This window comes from Rhamphochromis sp. 'chilingali' (assembly GCF_963969265.1).
Source record: "Rhamphochromis sp. 'chilingali' genome assembly, chromosome: 21".
NCBI classification, from domain to species: Eukaryota; Metazoa; Chordata; class Actinopteri; order Cichliformes; family Cichlidae; genus Rhamphochromis; species Rhamphochromis sp. 'chilingali'.
In genome coordinates this window covers 2,186,174-2,204,460 of record NC_137949.1, presented here as the reverse complement: position 1 = coordinate 2,204,460, position 18,287 = coordinate 2,186,174, and the positions used below count along the sequence as shown (strand labels likewise).

The 18,287-nt window shown below is 43.4% G+C and overlaps 1 protein-coding gene across 3 annotated transcripts in view; it reads left to right on the top strand.

The window, feature by feature from the left end:
* Positions 1–5,781: 5,781 nt before the first annotated feature.
* baz1a (bromodomain adjacent to zinc finger domain, 1A) overlaps positions 5,782–18,287 on the top strand; it is a 36,748-nt gene continuing 24,242 nt past the window's right edge. Inside the window, exons 1-9 of one of the 3 annotated variants that reach the window (XM_080870810.1) lie at positions 5,782–5,913; positions 6,228–6,367; positions 10,658–10,936; positions 11,058–11,219; positions 11,301–11,399; positions 11,806–11,893; positions 11,980–12,102; positions 17,479–17,721; positions 17,826–17,921. In XM_080870810.1, coding sequence (XP_080726936.1) covers positions 6,255–6,367; positions 10,658–10,936; positions 11,058–11,219; positions 11,301–11,399; positions 11,806–11,893; positions 11,980–12,102; positions 17,479–17,721; positions 17,826–17,921 — 1,203 coding nt within the window. In that variant the 5' untranslated portion in view covers positions 5,782–5,913; positions 6,228–6,254. Of the gene's footprint in view, positions 6,368–10,657; positions 10,937–11,057; positions 11,220–11,300; positions 11,400–11,805; positions 11,894–11,979; positions 12,103–17,478; positions 17,722–17,825; positions 17,922–18,287 lie in introns of all 3 variants that reach the window. The other 2 variants (XM_080870809.1, XM_080870811.1) reach the window with 2 other exon arrangements.

Genomic DNA, 18,287 nt, shown 5'->3' with positions numbered 1-18,287 from the left:
GGTGGGGGAATGAGTGTCCAAAGTGTCTCTATTGTTGGGGCCGTTGGAGGTGTGAAGGCTGCCTGATGGCTCGTCTAAACGGCAGTAGAAGTCGTTAAGGGTGTTGGCCAAGAGCAAGTCATCAGTGGAGTGGGGGGTTTTAGGCTTGTAGTTGGTGATATTCCTAAAACCTTTCCACACAGAGGCCGAGTCATTCTCTGAGATCTGCTGCTGCATCTTCTCAGAGTGCTGATGTTTAGCAATGTCCACTTCCTTAGTGAACCTGTACTTGGCCTCTCTGTAGCAGTCCCTGTCTCCGCTTCTGAACGCCTTTCTCTTTTCCAGCCACAGCTTTTTGAGTTTAGGAGTAAACCAGGGTTTGTCATTGTTATAACTCACCCTGGTGCGTGATGGCACAATGCTGTCCTCACAGAAGTGGATATAGGAGGTGACAGTGTCCGTAAACTCGTCCAAGCTGTTAGAAGCAGCCTTCATTGTGTCCCAGTCTGTAGACTCCAAACACGTGCGAAGCTCCTCCACAGCCTCGTTGCTCCACAGTTTTTTGGTCCTCACGACAGGTTTGGAGAGCTTCAGCCTCTGTCTGTACGCGGGGGTTAGGTGGATCATGACGTGGTCAGAAAGTCCGAGTGAAGCGCGGGGCACCGCACGATAGGCCCCGCTGATCGTGCTGTAGCAGTGGTCTAATGGCCTCTCCTCTCCTGTGATGCTGTTGTGTTAATATGGAACAAAATCTCTAAGGAATGATTCCAGCAACAAGCTGAAATTCTGCAAAGACAAACTACAGCAGCTCTGAAGGCAAAATGCGGTGTAAGTGTACCTAATAAAGTGGTTGATGGATGCACACATTACTGCAGTGTATGCAACTGGCATACAGTATTACTCTCACTTAGTTAAGCTTCACTTATTATTGCTCTTTTGTACATATTTGAGTCTGAAGTAAAAGCTAATTCAGTGCTGGACAGTATTCAGGAAAGTGACAGATGAAATGTCATCAACAGAACCAAAGTTTCTTTAGCACTGAAGCACGTGTAGAAAAATTAGCTGTGTAAGAAAGGCTAGTGTTGTGGGGACATGTGTCACTGATCTGACAATTGCAGTAAGAGTAGAGCAGAATCCCCAAAAGTTGATTCTGTTCATCTGGACGTAGCGTTTTGAACAGATGAACACAATCAACTTTCAGGGATTTGCTTACATGGATGATTGAGCATGCATCAAGTAGAGCAGAATGACTTTTCTGATACGAGATTTGCACCCAAGATATAGAGAGAAACTGGTAATCTCAAAGTGAACCACCAACTTTCTGATTGGTAAACGACCCACTCTACCCCTTGTGCCAGCAGCCATACTAAACAGATTACGAATGCTGCGGAGAACAGAAAGGAGTCAGAGGGCACAGCAGCGGCAACAACACCTTGGCCTGATACATCCTAGATTCATGATATAAATTGGAGGTTTCATCAAATTCGATCCACATGGTGGAACCCACGATGTCGCTGCTCCTGTGGGGGAAGATGACGCAGCTACATAGAACAGGACAGCAGGTCAGAGTAACCTCCCACACCTCTACAATGGTGCTGGGAGGCTCTGGACAGCCCTGAAGCAAGTCTTCAGGTGTTGTAGCTCTCAGTTGAGTCCCTCACCCTCTCCCGCTTCTCGGTCGAGTTTCCTGGATCTGAAACTGGTGAGTAAGCACTGGTTTCCTGTACATCTCTCCACCCCTCTATATTCTTCCACTGGGTTTGTTGTTTGTAGACTAGCCTATACCTAAAGATACAGTGAAGATTAGACTATGAAATAAGACGTTAAGTTTTGTATTCAATTGAGTACACAGATAAACTATATGAAAACACCACTGTGTGTTGTAACCGAAACAGGAAGTGGTACTGCACCGCAGAGAGCCAACACCAGTTCCTCATCTCCAAAGCAACCTCCGTCTCACCTGGACTCCAGCCCTTTGGCCCCTCCTCCATCCGTGTCTGTGGGAGGTCCGATGACACCTCTGGATTTGATCATTCGTTTTTATTCATCTCTGGCTCTCTTTCACTGTATGTCTCTGTCCTGTCCACACACCCCAAACCAGTCGAAGCAATGGCCTCCCCACCCAGAGCCTGGTTCTGCCAGAGGTTTCTTCCTGTTCAATGGGAGCTTTTTCTTCCCACTGTTTCCAAAACGCATCCTCATAGGTGGTCATATGATTGTTAAGGTTTTCTCTGTATTATTGTAGGGTCTTTACCTTACAATATAAAGCGCCTTGAGGTACAAATGGGATTTGAGTAGTACCCAGTAGTTCAACCTTTAGTTGAATTGTTAGTCTGCATGCATATCGATCCCTCTTGATCGACTGGTTCATTTGCACTTGTGCTACAATCAGTGGATTTCAGTTTGTGTGCCGGAGAAAGAAAAGATATGGATATTACTTGTATTTTATTTTTAAATGACGAAAGGTAAAATGAGGTAGGTAATTGCGAGACAGTGTGTTTCAGCTATTTTATCAAGTAATTTTAAGAAAAGTCTTCTGTGTAATATGTGTAATATATTACTTGTTTTGACTAACGACCCCAAGAGTGTTCACAACAAAGATGGGAAATACCTCGCACATGCACAAACATTTGACATGCATACAATTTATTTGCAGAATATAATGTCTTTGATATGTTGCTGCTTAGAGTGAAACCAATAAGAAACCAGTAAAACCAGCAGGTTTAGGAACAGCTTCTTCCCCACAGCTGTCACCGTACTGAACTCTGCTGAACCTTTCCATCCACACTCACTTAACCCTTCTACACTCCTCCTCCCCCCATCCCTCCCAGTGACCATGATCAGGACTGTCATTCATTCTCAACATTCACCATATGCTCACATTGGTTACTGCTATAGTTTAGGACACTGACATAACATCGTCTCTGTTATAGTGCTCACACTGTTCACTATTATAGTCTGTCAGAGCTCTGTGCTTCCACTGCTGTAGAGCTCTGAACAGCAATATAGAACATCTGTATGCTATAGAGATCATCTGTATATACATATACAACATTACAGCTGTACATTTGTCTGCAGTTCATCTGTATATTTGGTCTCTACTTAACTTATCTGTATATAATCTGCTCCTATTGCACTTACTGCTTAGATGCAAACTGTATTTCTTACCCTGTATTTATACATGTGAAATAACAGTAAAGTTGAATCCTGATTGTTTTTGTGATTTGGCACTATATAAATAAAACAAAACTGATATGAATTCAAATAAACTAAATTTTGAATTGAATTAATTCATATATAGTGTAAAGGACCATGCACCCAGCGAGCAGAAAGGCCATGACACACACGCAAGAAAGCGAACAACACCAACAAAAACAGGGAAATGGGCGGCAGCAGCAGAAGCATTCAGGGAGATGAGTTTCAGGGTGCTGTCTCAGTGCAATTTCCAGCCTGAATCCTCCTGTGGTTCTTGTGCTGACAGAGTTAGAAGAGAGAAAAGACAGAAAGTGCTGCCCACACCTGTACAAGCTTGGTATAGGTAAGTGCATCAGGACGTGAGGCGTGGTTGATGATATTTGACAAGTGTCATCAGTTACTCTGAAACTGTGTAATCAATATATACTAATATTGTAATAGTATATTGTCAGATTAGTGTAGTACAGTTGTTTAAAACTGTAAGAGAAAACAGATGCTAGTAATCATCAGGACCACAAAAGCACTGTTAACAAAACTTCCTACATTTGCTCTTCTAATCTTTATTTATAGCTGCATGTCACAAAAATACAGTTTTCCCCCTGATTGTTGTGCAGTTATCATTTTTATCATACTAGGTCATACATACCAGTGTACAACAGATCAGACAGCTACATAATGTCTTACTTAGCTAGTATTTCGCTTGGTCAGCCCAGTAAAACTAAGTTTTGAAGCCCTTATTTCTGATTTAATATTGTTGGTATTCCTGGTTAATAATATGTTTCTAACCTGTCTTCTGTTTAAAACACTACTAATTTTCTGTGGATAATCCACTACTATGTTTTCATTCACAAATTCATATGATCTAAGTGCGCGGATAACATACAGTGTCATTCTTCAAAAACATCTAACCTTTTACACGTGCATGTCTAACTTATGCGCCGATATGGGCGCGGCTAGCGCATTTTGCCGACTTCCGGGAACTAATGCGAGGAATTAACCATGATGACGCGAGCCTCCCTGTGTAGCTGCGGAAAGGGGGTGGGGGGGTTCATAAAGCCTGGTTGGTTGGCAGTTACAACATGGCAGGTCAGCGGACCAACAGCCTTTGAGGAAGACAGGAAAACCCTCCCACCAAGACTCTGGATGGTGCGTTTGGGTGAAGCAAAGCAATTCAGTAACAAAGTCTTTTAATGGTTTAGTAAGCGGTTTTCTCTTACTTGCTGTTGCATGTTCTGATCATGCTCTGGAGTTTAGTTTAGTTACAGTTTTTGTTTTTATGAGTATTTGCTTTATTGCTTTAATCATAGTTCATTGCTATAATTCTGAAGTAAATATTCTTGGTAGAATTTCAGCCGCTCAGCCGCACAGGCTGCCATTTTTATACGTTTTCTATGTTTCTATGCACTGTGTTTATCTCCCAACACTTATGTTACTATGCAGCCACGGTGATTTATATACATCGAAAATATGGTGAGACACTGTCAAGGACATCTTAACAATGTGCTATTTTAAATTTATTTTCTTTTAACCCATTTTAAGTATGTTTTTCTTTGTTAAACTGTACATTTAATAAATGTAAAGGCTTGGATAAAAGTCATTTGTTTGAGAAAAAAAAACACATTTTGTGTCTGTGTCACTGGGTTCTTTGTAATTAATACTTTTCTATACAGCAAATAATAACAAATGAGAAAAACGTAGGTAAAAATAATAATAAGTTGTTGCCCCCTTTGAACCAGTAACAGCAATAGAATCAGTGGACCAAAAACTAGACAGACAGATACTTTATTGAGCCCACTGCTGTTACAGCAGCGTGATAAAGAGTAAAAATAGTAAAGTCTACAATGAACAACAAATAAATAACACAGTTAAAATAAAAGTGCCACATGCTCCTGGTAAGAACCTTATACGATGAGATTTATAGGAATGATAAAAAACAAAGAAATATAAAAATGAAGTTAGTTAAAAGCAGTAAAAGTAAGACTAGCATTGTGTAAATGATGCAAAGTGCACTAAATTACATGTACACTATAAATCTAAGAAATACAGCTGCATGAAGGTATAGTACAAGAATACTTTTGGGATCATCTGAATGCATAGTTATTATACAGCTTTATAGAGATATTGAATTTACAGATTCAATATCTATCCAATATCCTCACTTATGTGGAGGCAGCGGAGAGTGAGCGGCGGGCAAGGCAGAGTCCGGAGAGCTTCCCTCAGTCTTTGGTGGTGCCTCTGCTCCACCTTGCTGCTTTGCACCAATGCTGCAGGCTGACAGAGCTCTGTGAGGACGTCTTATAAAGGTTCTTATAAAGAACCAAGCAGAATCAGTCTGGGGGAGAAGGAGCTCTGCTGAATCACAACTGTGGAGTAGAGACGGTGTGATGGGTCAGGGAGAGCGGTTTGGAACTATTTGGAAATAATTCATTCAGTGTCCATCATTTGTTCTTTCTTCTGATTTTCCTGATTTCATAATAACACTTACATGCTTACGTACTACTTTAATAACATTTCAGATGCAGTATTTATATTTGTAACAGACTAATTTTAAATGGTGGTGTTAGTACTTTTATTTTGGTGAAGAATGCAGATTAAGCGAAACCGTAATATTTCCCAGCTCTTTGTGGGTCCGTGAAGTACACGAAAACTTGGTCAACAAGCCGCCAGTGAGCGGCTTTTCAGCCCGGACTTCTTCCTCAGATTGGACGGCGTATTATCGCTTCTTTGTTACACAACTCGGTAAAGACCACCAGAAGCGTGTTTTTAAGCTGTTCTCCACTAGGAGCGAGTGGATGTGGGCTTTGTGATTTTTATTTTACTCTCTAAGAGTTGAGTGTGTCGATTTACACGGTGAGGAGTACACTTCCATGTGGTCAGATTATCAGCGCGTCTAACAAAAGACCCGCTCACCTCCTCTTGTCTCCTACCACTCGGTTAATCCCCGCCGCGTTCACAGTCCGGGTTCCGGGTTTACTTTACTTTGAAGTGTTTGGTCAGAGTTTACGTCTGATCTTCGGATATTGATATATCCAGTTTCCTTCTTATTTTCTAAGTGCGGCCGGTGGAAGCGGAGCTGAAAGATGCCGCTTCTCCACAGAAAACCTTTCATCCGACAGAAACCCCCGGCGGACCTACGACAAGACGAGGAGGTGTTTCTCTGTAAAATCACGCACGAAATCTTCAGGACCTACGAGTAAGTACCTTACAGCCACTTGTCTCACCTGGAGGGTCCTTTAAAGAGTCACTTGAACTGAAGTTTGAACGATGTCTCATTGACAGTTGGTGCTTAGCAAACTTCCAAACAAGATGAACAAAAAACAACTTTTGTCCTGAAAAAACAAAACAAAAAACTTTTATGGGCTCGGGCGGGGGGATGCATGCCCCCCTTCTCCCGCGCCATTAAAACGTAGGTTAAAGCAGGTAGTCGGGTTTGAAGGTGGGATTTGGCAGGTGTAATGTTATCCAAGTCAGTTAGCCAACTGAAGCTAAAGTGGGTTAGCTGGGTAAGCTAACACTGAAGCTGTCAGTGAGCCGGCGGTTAGCTCAGCTAGTTTTAGCAGTTAGCTTGATGTGGTGAGGCTCGGTATCCGTTCATAGTGTAGGTCTGTTGCACCCACCTGCTGAGGTCCAGCGCACTAAGAGTGCTTTTTAAGAGCACACATGAAGTTTGCAAACTCACTCGGTCATTTTCCCGAGCGGAAAAAATCAAAGAAGTTCTCTGTTTTTACTCCAAACTGAAGTTAAAGTTCCGCTAAACTCGACGTCAGTCTGAAGAAACTCGGGCCAAATGGACCGTGGACGTCTTCAGCTGACAGCTTCAGTATATAGTGGTACATGTTGGGTGAGTGTACTCAAACATTATGTGTAACTTTATACATCTGCTCCACTGTAACATAGTGGCAAACATGACGCGATACGTCACAACTTCTGTTTTTTCTGACAGCTTTAGCAATAAAAACGGTGTAAAACAAAAGGTGGCACACCTCAAATTTATATTCAAGTAAGACAAACTTTTCACTTTTTCTCTGTTTTTATATAGAGACATGCTTACTTGTTTTGGCAGAGAGTTGAAATATGTGCAGATTGTACTAATTCTTCATTTGATGAAGTTAACATGGTGTACTCACTGACTACATTTACATGCACACTTGTATTTCTGAGCATTATTCATATTGGCATACCGTACAGGTCTTAGAGGAGCCTTTGTTATGACATTGACGAAACTGAAAATTACTTGTGCATATAATTATTATGATAGATGGATCTGCTGGTTTGTTTTCTAAGATTAGCGCCTGCATATTTGTATCCCTGGTTCCTACGTGTTGAACAGTTCCTAATATTTTAACTGCCTCTAGTTAAAAGTTAAAAAGCCAAGTATGGTTCAAAAAGAGGTTCACATTCTGTGGACGTCTTCGCACTGAAAACCAAAAGTGACTACAAGGCAGTTAACAGATGTTGCATAATTGATAAAGGCAAGCTTGGGCTTCCAAATGTGCGGGGGGGGGGGTGTTGTAGCCTAGAGAGACGATCGGGAAAATTAAGTTCAAGTAAAACAAGAACATACAAAGAATGTAAAATTACACTAAAGAAGGAGCAAATATATCTGTCCACGTATGCGACTGATGGCACACCCGTAACCTGTATCACTTGTGTTTATTACGCTCTCTGTACAAATGTTCACTCAGTTTTAGATCAGGTTTAGTTTGTTGGGAACTGTTCTCCCTTTCTGGGAGCTAATCAGATCATTTGATTAGTTTTAATCAAGTAGATCAAGTAGCGATGCGCTGCCCGGTGTAGGAGGAACTAAGTAGATTATTAAAATGTGCTAGATTTACAAACTAGAAAGAAACAGAGTTTACTAAAGAAACTTACTTGGCCAGTCTCTCCTGCTACATTTTGCAATTCTGGATTTTAATATATATTTTTCATTTGTCTGAGACAACATTGCTTTGGCTTTAGTAAGGGATACCACCCTCAGTCTTACTTTGGATGTTTGCCTGCTTCATAACAGTTAGTCCGTACTGTACAAGCCTGTTCTACAAAGCAGAAGGTTGAATTATCCAGATAACTTTACTGTTAACCCTGGAGCTTTCTGGGCTTCGAAGATGCTTCAGTACTTCCTGAGGTGTAGCACTTTGGAAACATATGGTTCCCTAATGTTTGGGGCAAAGACACTTTTTATGTATTTCTTTCTTTCTGTACACCACCACAGCCTTTTGTAAATCAATCGATATCATGTTGAAGTGCACACTTGCAGTTGTTGTGGAGTCTTTAACTTAAAATCTAAAGTGTCTTGAGGCGACTGTTGTGTTTTGGCTCTACATAAGTAAATTCATGTAATATTCAGTGTCTGCCTGAAGTCTACAACCAGTTTCCTCCTTTGCATCGGTGTGCTAGACCTTTACTGCATTCAGTTTTGTATTTAATAATGGAGAAGTATGTTAGGCTGTTAAGTCTGTTAGGCTGAGATCAGATGACTGACTTGGCCATAACATAGAACTTCTAAACATGCTGGTTTTCTATAGAAAGCTTTTTTTGGGGGGGGTTTGCATACAAATTATTTCAGAAAACCACCAGGGTCAATCTTATTAGTACTCTGAAAAATGTAGAAATGTTTAGCAATTAATGTAATGCTCAGTGCTTTCAAAGTCAAATTAAAATGGGGATCTTCAGATTCCAACATAATATAAAGATTTCAGGTTGAGGTTCCAGAAAGATCGTGTTACTGGAAGTGCTTCCTTTCGGCAGATGATGTGAAACTAGAGCTTTTTGGAGAAGGCCTGTTTATGTTTGTTGACTGAAGAGAGATGCATACAACCCACAGAACCCAGCCTCCACAGTGAAACACGGTGGTGGGAGTATCATACTGTGGAGAGATCAGAGCTGGAAATCTTCTTAAGGTGGGAGGGATCAAGAAGAGAGAATGATGGGAGAAGACTTTGAAAGACAGCCAAAGCGGGTCTGTGTCGACGCTTCGTCTTCCAAAATGATGACGATACAACAATCCCCTTCCCTCCTGGTGAAGAACTGCCTGCAGAAGGACAAAGTGAACATTACTCACTTGCTTCAACAAAGTGCTGAACTGAATGTTTGGCAGAGCTGTGTTAAAATCTGTTTAATAATCTGTTAACAGCTCATTAACACTTTGAGTCTAGTAATGCTGTCCTCATGTATATCTGGTGTCATTATCATTTGCACTGCAGATGCAGTCCGGTCTGTTTTGCAGCATTTAGATGACTCTGAGCAGAGAGCATTACGCTTTAGAGTTCATCTGCTCCCCATCAGCAAACACTAATGGCCCAGTTCCACTGGCAGCAGTACACAGCCATCCTATAATGATGCCTCCACCATGTTAGACGAGCTGGTGTGCGTTGGATCCTGAGCTGTTAGACTCAGTCTCCATTCTTTGTCTCTCTGTGGTTTCACAGAACTCTGCATGCTTTCACACTTGGTGTGACTTTGACTTTCATATGGATCCAATCTTCACCAACATGAAATCAGCTTGAACTGTTTTTGGTTTTTACCCGAAATTTTAAACTATCTCAAACTGTGGAGGCTACACTGCTATAAAACAGGCAGACAAACGGATTCTATTAAATACTTCCTCCCTTCATACTCTCACATCACTCTCACTCTTCTGCAGCAGCTGTGTTGTTTCAGTCCATATTATGTGGTTCATCCCTTGTTTTTCTCATAATATAGTTTTATCATTCTCTGTAAAGTCAGTCCTTCTCCTGCCAGTGTACTTATCCATAAAAGTGACTGGTTAGATGTTTCCTTCCACCCCTTTCACATGAACGAGCAGAGAAACCCTGGGATAGCTTAGTCAGTTGATCACCGCCTTCATGTAGCTGCGTATTCTGATGGCACGTGTTAGTGAAGTGAATCCAAAGAACTGGACCTGTGCATGTTGAACTCGCTTTGTAGTACAGGGCTCAGGTTGTTTCAGTGGTCCTGGATGTTGGTCCTGATTGCTCTGCACTGGACTGTCTTGGTCTGCAGCTGATGGTGTTACTCCTTGTTTTGAACTGTAGATTTGGTGTGACTTGAAATGCCACTCTAACCAAGACCTGAATCAGGTGAAGAACTGATCCACTCCTTTGCAGTGAACCTACCAAGCCTACAGAACAAAACGAGGACAGCCATCACCTGCTGGAGTCCATTGGTGGAGTTGGTACTGGGATCAGTAACTGACTGAACAGCAGTTGACAGCCAAATAAATAAAATAACTGTGTGGGGAAAAACTTTAAAATAATTTCGACCAGCATATGATGGGGGTCATATTTGTCAATCCTGCCTTATAGAGAACTGTCTGCAGGGTTCTGGTCTTTGGATAAGTTCTGAATGTCATACAGGACAGTGAACGAGATGAGAGGTACTTGATGTGTGTTTGTAAACATTCTTGGAGCTTCTAGAAACTGGACTTGAATATAAAGAGGCCGTGTGCGCCTTAATATCTGATTGTGACCCTCCTCTTCCTCAGTGAGTTCTTTGAGAGGACCATTCTGTGTAACAGCTTGGTGTGGAGCTGTGCTCTGACGGGGCGAGCGGGACTCACTTATCTTGAGGCAGTGGAGAGTGAGCGGCGGGCAAGGCAGAGTCTGGAGAGCTTCCCTCAGTCTTTGGTGGTGCCTCTGCTCCACCTTGCTGCTTTGAGCCAGTGCTGCAGGCTGACAGAGCTCTGTGAGGATGTCTACACTTTTGTCAAAGACCGGTTCTTTCCTGGGGAGGTGGTGGACGTCAGTGGATGTAACGGAGCCAGGTACACATTTGAAATATATCCATGTTTGTGTACTTACAGATTGTTAGCCTCCATCGTTCTGTGTTAAAGAGCAAAGGTGAAACCAGGTGGAGTGAGGTCATTTTCTGCTTTTGCTTTTCAGATATGTGTGTGAGATCCTGCAGGTACACCTGCCTGATTCCAGTGTTAGTCGAGCACCAGATGTTAACGGCCACGGCAAGATGGCTGACGATGACACGATTGTCATCAGTGATAGTGATGACGAGCACAGCGCCTTCCAGAGTTCCACAGTACAAGTCAATGGGTCAGTAGGTGAAAGGTCATGCCAATGTTACGATCTCAAGTTATTGAAGTGTGATCTAAAGTGTGTGTGTGTGTGTGTTAGCAGGAAGAAGTCTTTGAGTCCATCAGTGTTCAAATACACAGTGAGGATGATGAAGAACAAACACAGCGAGCCATTCACTGTCAAAGCCAATCAGATCAGGTGAGAAGCTCCCAGGTACAACCATGGAAAGTATTCTCATAATGCAATAAAATAACAATCTGCTGCGTTCAACGGGGTAAACGTCGTGGTGCATAATACTCTGTGAAACACAAATTTCAGAGCAGGGAGAACTTACAAGCTCTGTGTCAGACTCTTAATCCTAAATCGATGTGATATTATTGGCACTTAAAGATGTGGTGTGAGAGGACTTCCTTGTCTGTTCACTGTTCAGTGCTGGAATTATCAAGTGTTTTGTTCCATATCTTGACTATACATGTTGTAAAGGTGAAGCATGACACATTAATAAAACTGATGTGGGCTGAGTTGGAGTGGGAATGACTGCGCTCAGGCACTGATGGGAAAGTGGTTTCTCATTGTTAAACTAATTGATTTATTTTGTATTAAGTCGCAAGAAAAGCGCTCTGTCCAGAGAGAGACTGAAGCTGCTCTTCAAGCAGCACTGCGAGCCTCAGAGTGGGATCGTCACACTAAAGGTGAGAATATTACTGCTAAAGTCAGCATCTGGTGCAGCTGCAGCACCCTAATCACAACCTTGCTGTCGTCTCTCGCTGTGTTTCAGCCCTCCTCCATGGCAAAGTACCAGCTGTCTAAACAGACCTTCTCTCAGTTCTTTCCTGACGAGCCCCCACTATTCTCCTTCAGCCCCTCTTCTAAATGTGGAAGGCGTGACTCACCCGGACAGGTACGTATGAGTTATCATGCACTGGCATACAGTAGGGTTAATGGGGGGTGACAAAGGATTAACGGGGTCCTACCCTGAAGCCGGGCTTCAGAGTCTGATGGCTGGCTCTTAGCCCCTGGGGCCCAGCCAAAGAAGCTACCTGGGTCCCCTCTCCAGTGGGCCCACCGTCCACAGGAGGACCACATATCCTCAGTTGAAGGTCGATGAAAGAGTTTGTTTGTATCCCAGATCTGAGGTTATATGTCCCAGTTACTCTGGCTCTTTAAGAAAATCTGTGGCAGAAAGGTGAGTCCACGTGTTGGTCAGCCCTCAGATTCAGGAGGAATGGTCCCATACAAATGCAGGGAGAACTTGGTCTGAATGTCTGCTGTATGCTGGACTTGTTCCCAGTGGACTTCCAGCTGCTTGTCACAGGTTCTGTTTAGGGCTGTTCGATATAACGATATGTATCGCATGACGATATAAAAACGTCTGTCGTTTGTTTCGTGGTGTCGCAAAATAAACTGTTTACAGCAATATTTTTTCATGTTCTGATGTCACTGTAGTGACTTTATTAATTTCTTAAAGTTCTCTCTTTCTCTTATATTTAATATAACCACACTACGGACAGACAAGTGCCTGTTTGTACGTGTTGTCGTTAGCAATAGTGACGGTAAAACCATCGCGTGGCTCCGCCGTCCACGTGTTTGTTTTCCACGTAAACCTTTCACCATAAAGCTCAAGACGCTGTTGAGACTTTTGCATGTAATTCAGTTTATTTTGAAGAGTGTGCAGAGAGTTTACGGAGGAGAAGCAAAAAAGAGCCGTCAGGTGCTAAAAAATAAACCTTAGACTCAAACTTTGAAAGAAAACGGCGGCCGTTACAACTTGCGAGTTACAACTCGACTCCAGCTGCACGACGCCCAGCTGGAAACAACTTCACGCAAGTCGAGCTGCCAGAGATTCACAGAATTTACAGAAAATGTTAAATTTTTGTGATTTATATCGTTGCCAGGACGATAAATGTCTTGTATCGGGATATGAGATTTTGGTCATATCGCACAGCCCTAGTTCTGTTCATAGTTTCCATCAGCAGGTGTGTAACCAGCTGTTGGTGGATCTCCACTTCAGTAGTTTCAGGATTTAAGCTTTGTTTTCGTGCATAGAATAGAATTCAACTTTATTGTCATTGCACATGTCACAAGAACAAGGCAACAAAATGCAGTTTGCATCCATCCAGAAGTGCTTTAGCAGTAATATGGATATATTGCAGAGTATGGATCTATTATAGGAATGTTACAATGTACACGGTATGAAGGCATGTTATGAATATACTATAACTACACTCAACAAAAATATAAACGCAACACTTTTGTTTTTGCTCCCATTCCCCATGGGATGGACGTAGAGACCTAAAATTCATTCCAGATACACAATATAACCATCCCTCCCAAACAGTGGTCACAAATCAGTCCAAATGTGTGGTAGTGGGCACATCTGCTATATTGAGATAATCCATCCCACCTCACAGGTGTGCCACATCAGGATGCTGATCTGACATCATGAGTAGTGCACAGGTGTACCTCAGACTGCCCACAACAAAAGGCCACCCTGGAATGTGCAGTTTTTTGCACTATTGGGGGTCTGGGGACCCAGAACCGGTCAGTATCTGGTGTGACCACCATTTGCCTCATGCAGTGCAACACATCGTCGCATGGAGTCTATCAGATTGTCAATTGTGGCCTGTGGAATGTTGGTCCACTCCACTTCAATGGCTGTGCGAGGTTGTTGGATATTCGTGGGAACTGGTACACGCTGTCGTATACGCCGGTCAAGCACATCCCGAACATGCTCAATGGGTGACATGTCCGGTGAGTATGCTGGCCATGCAAGAACTGGGACATTCTCAGCTGCCATCTGCCCTGAACAATGTGAACCATGATTCATCCGTGAAGCGCACACCTCTCCAACGTGCCAGACGCCATCGAATGTGAGCATTTGCCCACACAAGTCTGTTACGGCGACGAGCTGGAGTCAGGTCAAGACCCCGATGAGGACGACGGGCATGCAGTTGAGCGTCCCTGAGACTGTTTCTGACAGTTTGTGCAGAAATTGTTTGGTTGTGCAAACCAATTGTTCCAGCAGCTGTCTGGGTGGCTGGTCTCAGACGATCTTGGAGGTGAACCTGCTGGATGTGGAGGTCCTGGGCTGGTGTGGTTACACGAGGTCTGCGGTTGTGAGGCCGGTTGGATGTGCTGCCATATTCTCTGAAACGCCTGTGGAGACGGCTTATGGTTGAGAAATGAACATTCAATGCACGGGAGACAGATCTGGTTGACATTCCTGCTGTCAGCATGCCAGTTGCACGCTCCCTCATTGCTTGTGGCATCTGTGGCATTTTGCTGTGAGACAAAACTGCACATTCCAGGGTGGCCTTTTGTTGTGGGCAGTCTGAGGTACACCTGTGCACTACTCATGATGTCAGATCAGCATCCTGATGTGGCACACCTGTGAGGTGGGATGGATTATCTCAATATGGCAGATGTGCCCACTACCACACATTTGGACTGATTTGTGACCACTGTTTGGGAGGGATGGTTATATTGTGTATCTGGAATGAATTTTAGGTCTCTACGTCCATCCCATGGGGAATGGGAGCAGTAACAAAGGTGTTGCGTTTATATTTTTGTTGAGTGTATGTACAGGCTATAGCTGTAGTGAGTGCACAGGCTATGGACAGGTTATGCGTATGAAAACTATACAGATTTTAGATATACAATTGTGAGTTTTATTAAACAGTTGTAGAACTATAATTATCACATTGTACAGAATGACTGTCTGTACAGCATTACAGTAGTGCAGTTTAGATCAGTGAGAGTGGCTGATTTCCACAGTGGTTATATAAAGTGCTGGTGGTTGTGAGTGGTGGTTCAGCCCATGTTATTATTGTGTGTATGAGTTGTGTCCATTTGTGTGTGTGTGTGTGTGTGTGTGTGTGTGTGTGTGTGTGTGTGTGTGTGTGTGTGTGTGTGTGTGTTCAGTCCATGAGTTTAACGTGGGTCAGATGTCAGGAGGCAGAGTTCAGGAGTCTGACAGCTGTGGGGAAGAAGCTGTTCCGGTACCTGGTGGTCTTAGTCCGGAGGCTCCTGTGGCGCCTCCCAGAGGGCAGGAGGGTCCATGTGATGGGTGACTGGGGTCTTTGATGATTTTCCCAGCCCTTTTCAGACACCGCCTCCTTTAGATGTCATTTATGGCAGGAAGTGGTGCTCTGGCGATGCGCTGGGTGGTTTTCACTGCAACGCCTTCTGGTCCGAGGTAGAGCAGCTCCCGTAGCAGACTGTTATACAGTTGGTCAGGATGCTCTGGGTGGTGCGGCGGTAGACGTTCACCGGTTCGAAGTTCACTACGTTGGCCTCATCAAGTTATGACCTCCAGCTTACACTGGAGCAGTTTGCGGCCGAGTGTGAAGCAATGGGAATGACAGTCGGCACATCCAAGTCCAAGACTGGTTGATTTCTGAATTTACAGTCATTTTTTCATTCTGACATTAATACAGTTGATCTTAAATCACAAGAAAATGCGAAAATCATCATGAAATGCTACGAGAAAGTCTCAGTTTTAAAAACATATCCGCAGATTTTAAAAACAGCAAAGTTATATGCAACCATTTACCTAAAAATGCAGCCAGTGTCTTTTTTTGTACAACAATTTCAAACTACTAAAAATAAAATGACAGAACAGTTCGCTGCCACAGAATTTATTTGTGCCACTCCACAAAATAGTTTCTGTCCAACACAAGACAGAGGAGCCAATCACAGGCCTGCCAGCAGGTGTATCACTCCCCTGCGTTTACACTGCAAACGGCCTCTGGTGGCTTTTTGGCAGCGACTGTGACATTTGGTTTGTCTTCATTGTTCTGACACAAAACAAACGACTACACTCCAAACACACTGTGTGGCACCAATCTCTCGTCTCAAATCCCGCTAAAACTCACTCGCTCCTGAAACTTTCTCCTCTTCCTAAACAACCAAATATGACGTGGTGATGTCATTGTTCTTGTGTTTGACGTGGTGCATTTTCCCACCAATAGTAAACGGGTTCAGTGCGAGCAGAGTGCGCCTGTGAGCCTGTCCTTCCTGCTCTAAACATGATGATAGTATTCAGGAAAAAGCTTCGCATATATTCCACGTATAACTCTGGTTTGACTGGCCCATTAACACAATTTTAAAAACTTGTGTTGAAGGTGCGGACTTCAAACTATATACAAGTCGAAATGGAGACTTGGTGTGACTGCTCCTCAGTGATATATCATCTTAAATTGGTCGAGTGATTTGGATGCGACCCCAGAGGATGAAGCAGCTCTGTGCTGTTGACCAGTGAGGGGACAGTTTGACATTGATCGACAAATTGGGGCAGATGTTGTACCGGCCGTGTAAAAGTCACCCAAACTATACTTGATGTTTTGAAATAGCCTGTTTGTGCTTCACCAAATACACTTTTAATATTTTTTAGCAGAGAATGTAGTGACATAATCTTTAAATATCTGGTCAGTTTGTCAAGACGGAGCCTGTTTCCATAAGTGTAAATAAAAAGTCTGGCAACATCAGGCCCACACGGGTGTTAAAGCAAAACGCTGACATCACAACAGCAGCAGTGACGATGACGCCAGCACAGTTTAACATGGAGCCGTTAACGAGAAACAGGAAACGGGGGTGAGTCCAGGCTTGTGGTTGCCAAAAGCCTTCCAGGTGTAGAGTTGAGTTTGCTCCTGCAGGGCGTTGGGAAGAGTGAGGGTTGATGTCTGCATTTAGTCGCACCAACGAGAGGCAGAGGGGCCTGCTGCTATCTAGTGGCAGCTTTTTGACAGTCATTAGAAGTAGCTGCTGTGTGGATTATCACACTGATGCTGTACATCAATGAAATCTGATTAGATTAGTCCACAGTGTTTTTAAGCGTCTAATCAGCCGGACAGGCACGCCCTGCATGCTCTCTTTGAAACGTCACAGTTTCACAACAACTTCTACTTAAACGTTGTGTTTATAAATGTGAGCTGGTGACATTAGCCTGACACGCTGCTATCTTGTTATGTTTTCCATTAAAAACTGCAAACTCTTCAAAAGTCTTGATATTAATTGTTGCTGCAGGCTGATCTTTGAGGAAACCACTCACACATGTTAGCTTCCATGTTTGTGTTAAAGTTTCTGTATCCACAAGATGAACAGGTTTATTTGGTCCAGGTTACATAAACGTCATCCTTAGACAAAGAGTACATGTGTGCACCCTTCAAACTGTAGTATAACAGGAATGAGTGTCAGTGGTGTCTGCGGTTTACTCTCATTAGGTAAACCTGAAATGTTACGTTTGTGTAGAAATAAAGCATGTAAACGTTGTTTTCAGGCGAGTTCGTCTCTACTGAAAGCTGCAGAGGAGAAACTGAAGTTGCTACAGCAGAGGGAGGAGATGGTGGCTGCAGCTCAAGACAAGGCGCGACTGAAGAAAGAAAAGGAGGAGGTGCAAGAAGCCAAGCGGAGGGAGAGGGAGGACAAGGAAAGGCTAAGGGAGGAACAGAGACGCAGGTTTGAAGAGGAGAAGCAGAGGAGGAGGGAGGAGAAGGAGCGCAGGAAGCTGGAGAAAGACCGGGTAAGTATCTTTAATCATCAGATGTAGCTGCACGTCTGATGATTAAAGCTGCACATCAGAAAAAATTACAGGAATGATGTTGAGACATGTTTTCTGATTCACAGGAACGAGAGAAGTTAAAGGAGGAGAAGAAGAAATACGCAGAGCAGCTGAAGCTTTGGAGCAAACCCAGAGAGGACATGGAGTGTGAAGACCTGAAGGTCAGTGAATGCACCGCCTCTGCCATGAGCACATTTGGACAAGCGTGTTGACTGAAACTTTAGTGTTGGTCCAGGGGAACGAGCCAGTGGACGTCATTTACACAGTATACAACACAGTTGTCACATTTAAAAGAAGAAACATTAGCAAATGCAATGCTGTGTCTGAATACTCGGGATGAGGAAACTTTCACTTCCTCATTGTTTTGTGTTACACTGTTCCTCACTGACGGCATATGCCTGCATTTATCCATGCACTGTCATCTTTACATGAGAGAGTGACTCAGTAGTGCCTGTTGTTGTCTGAGGAGCCGTGAGACAAGCTTTTAGAAGGAGCTTGGTCTAATGTAAATCAGAGGACGGTGTCTG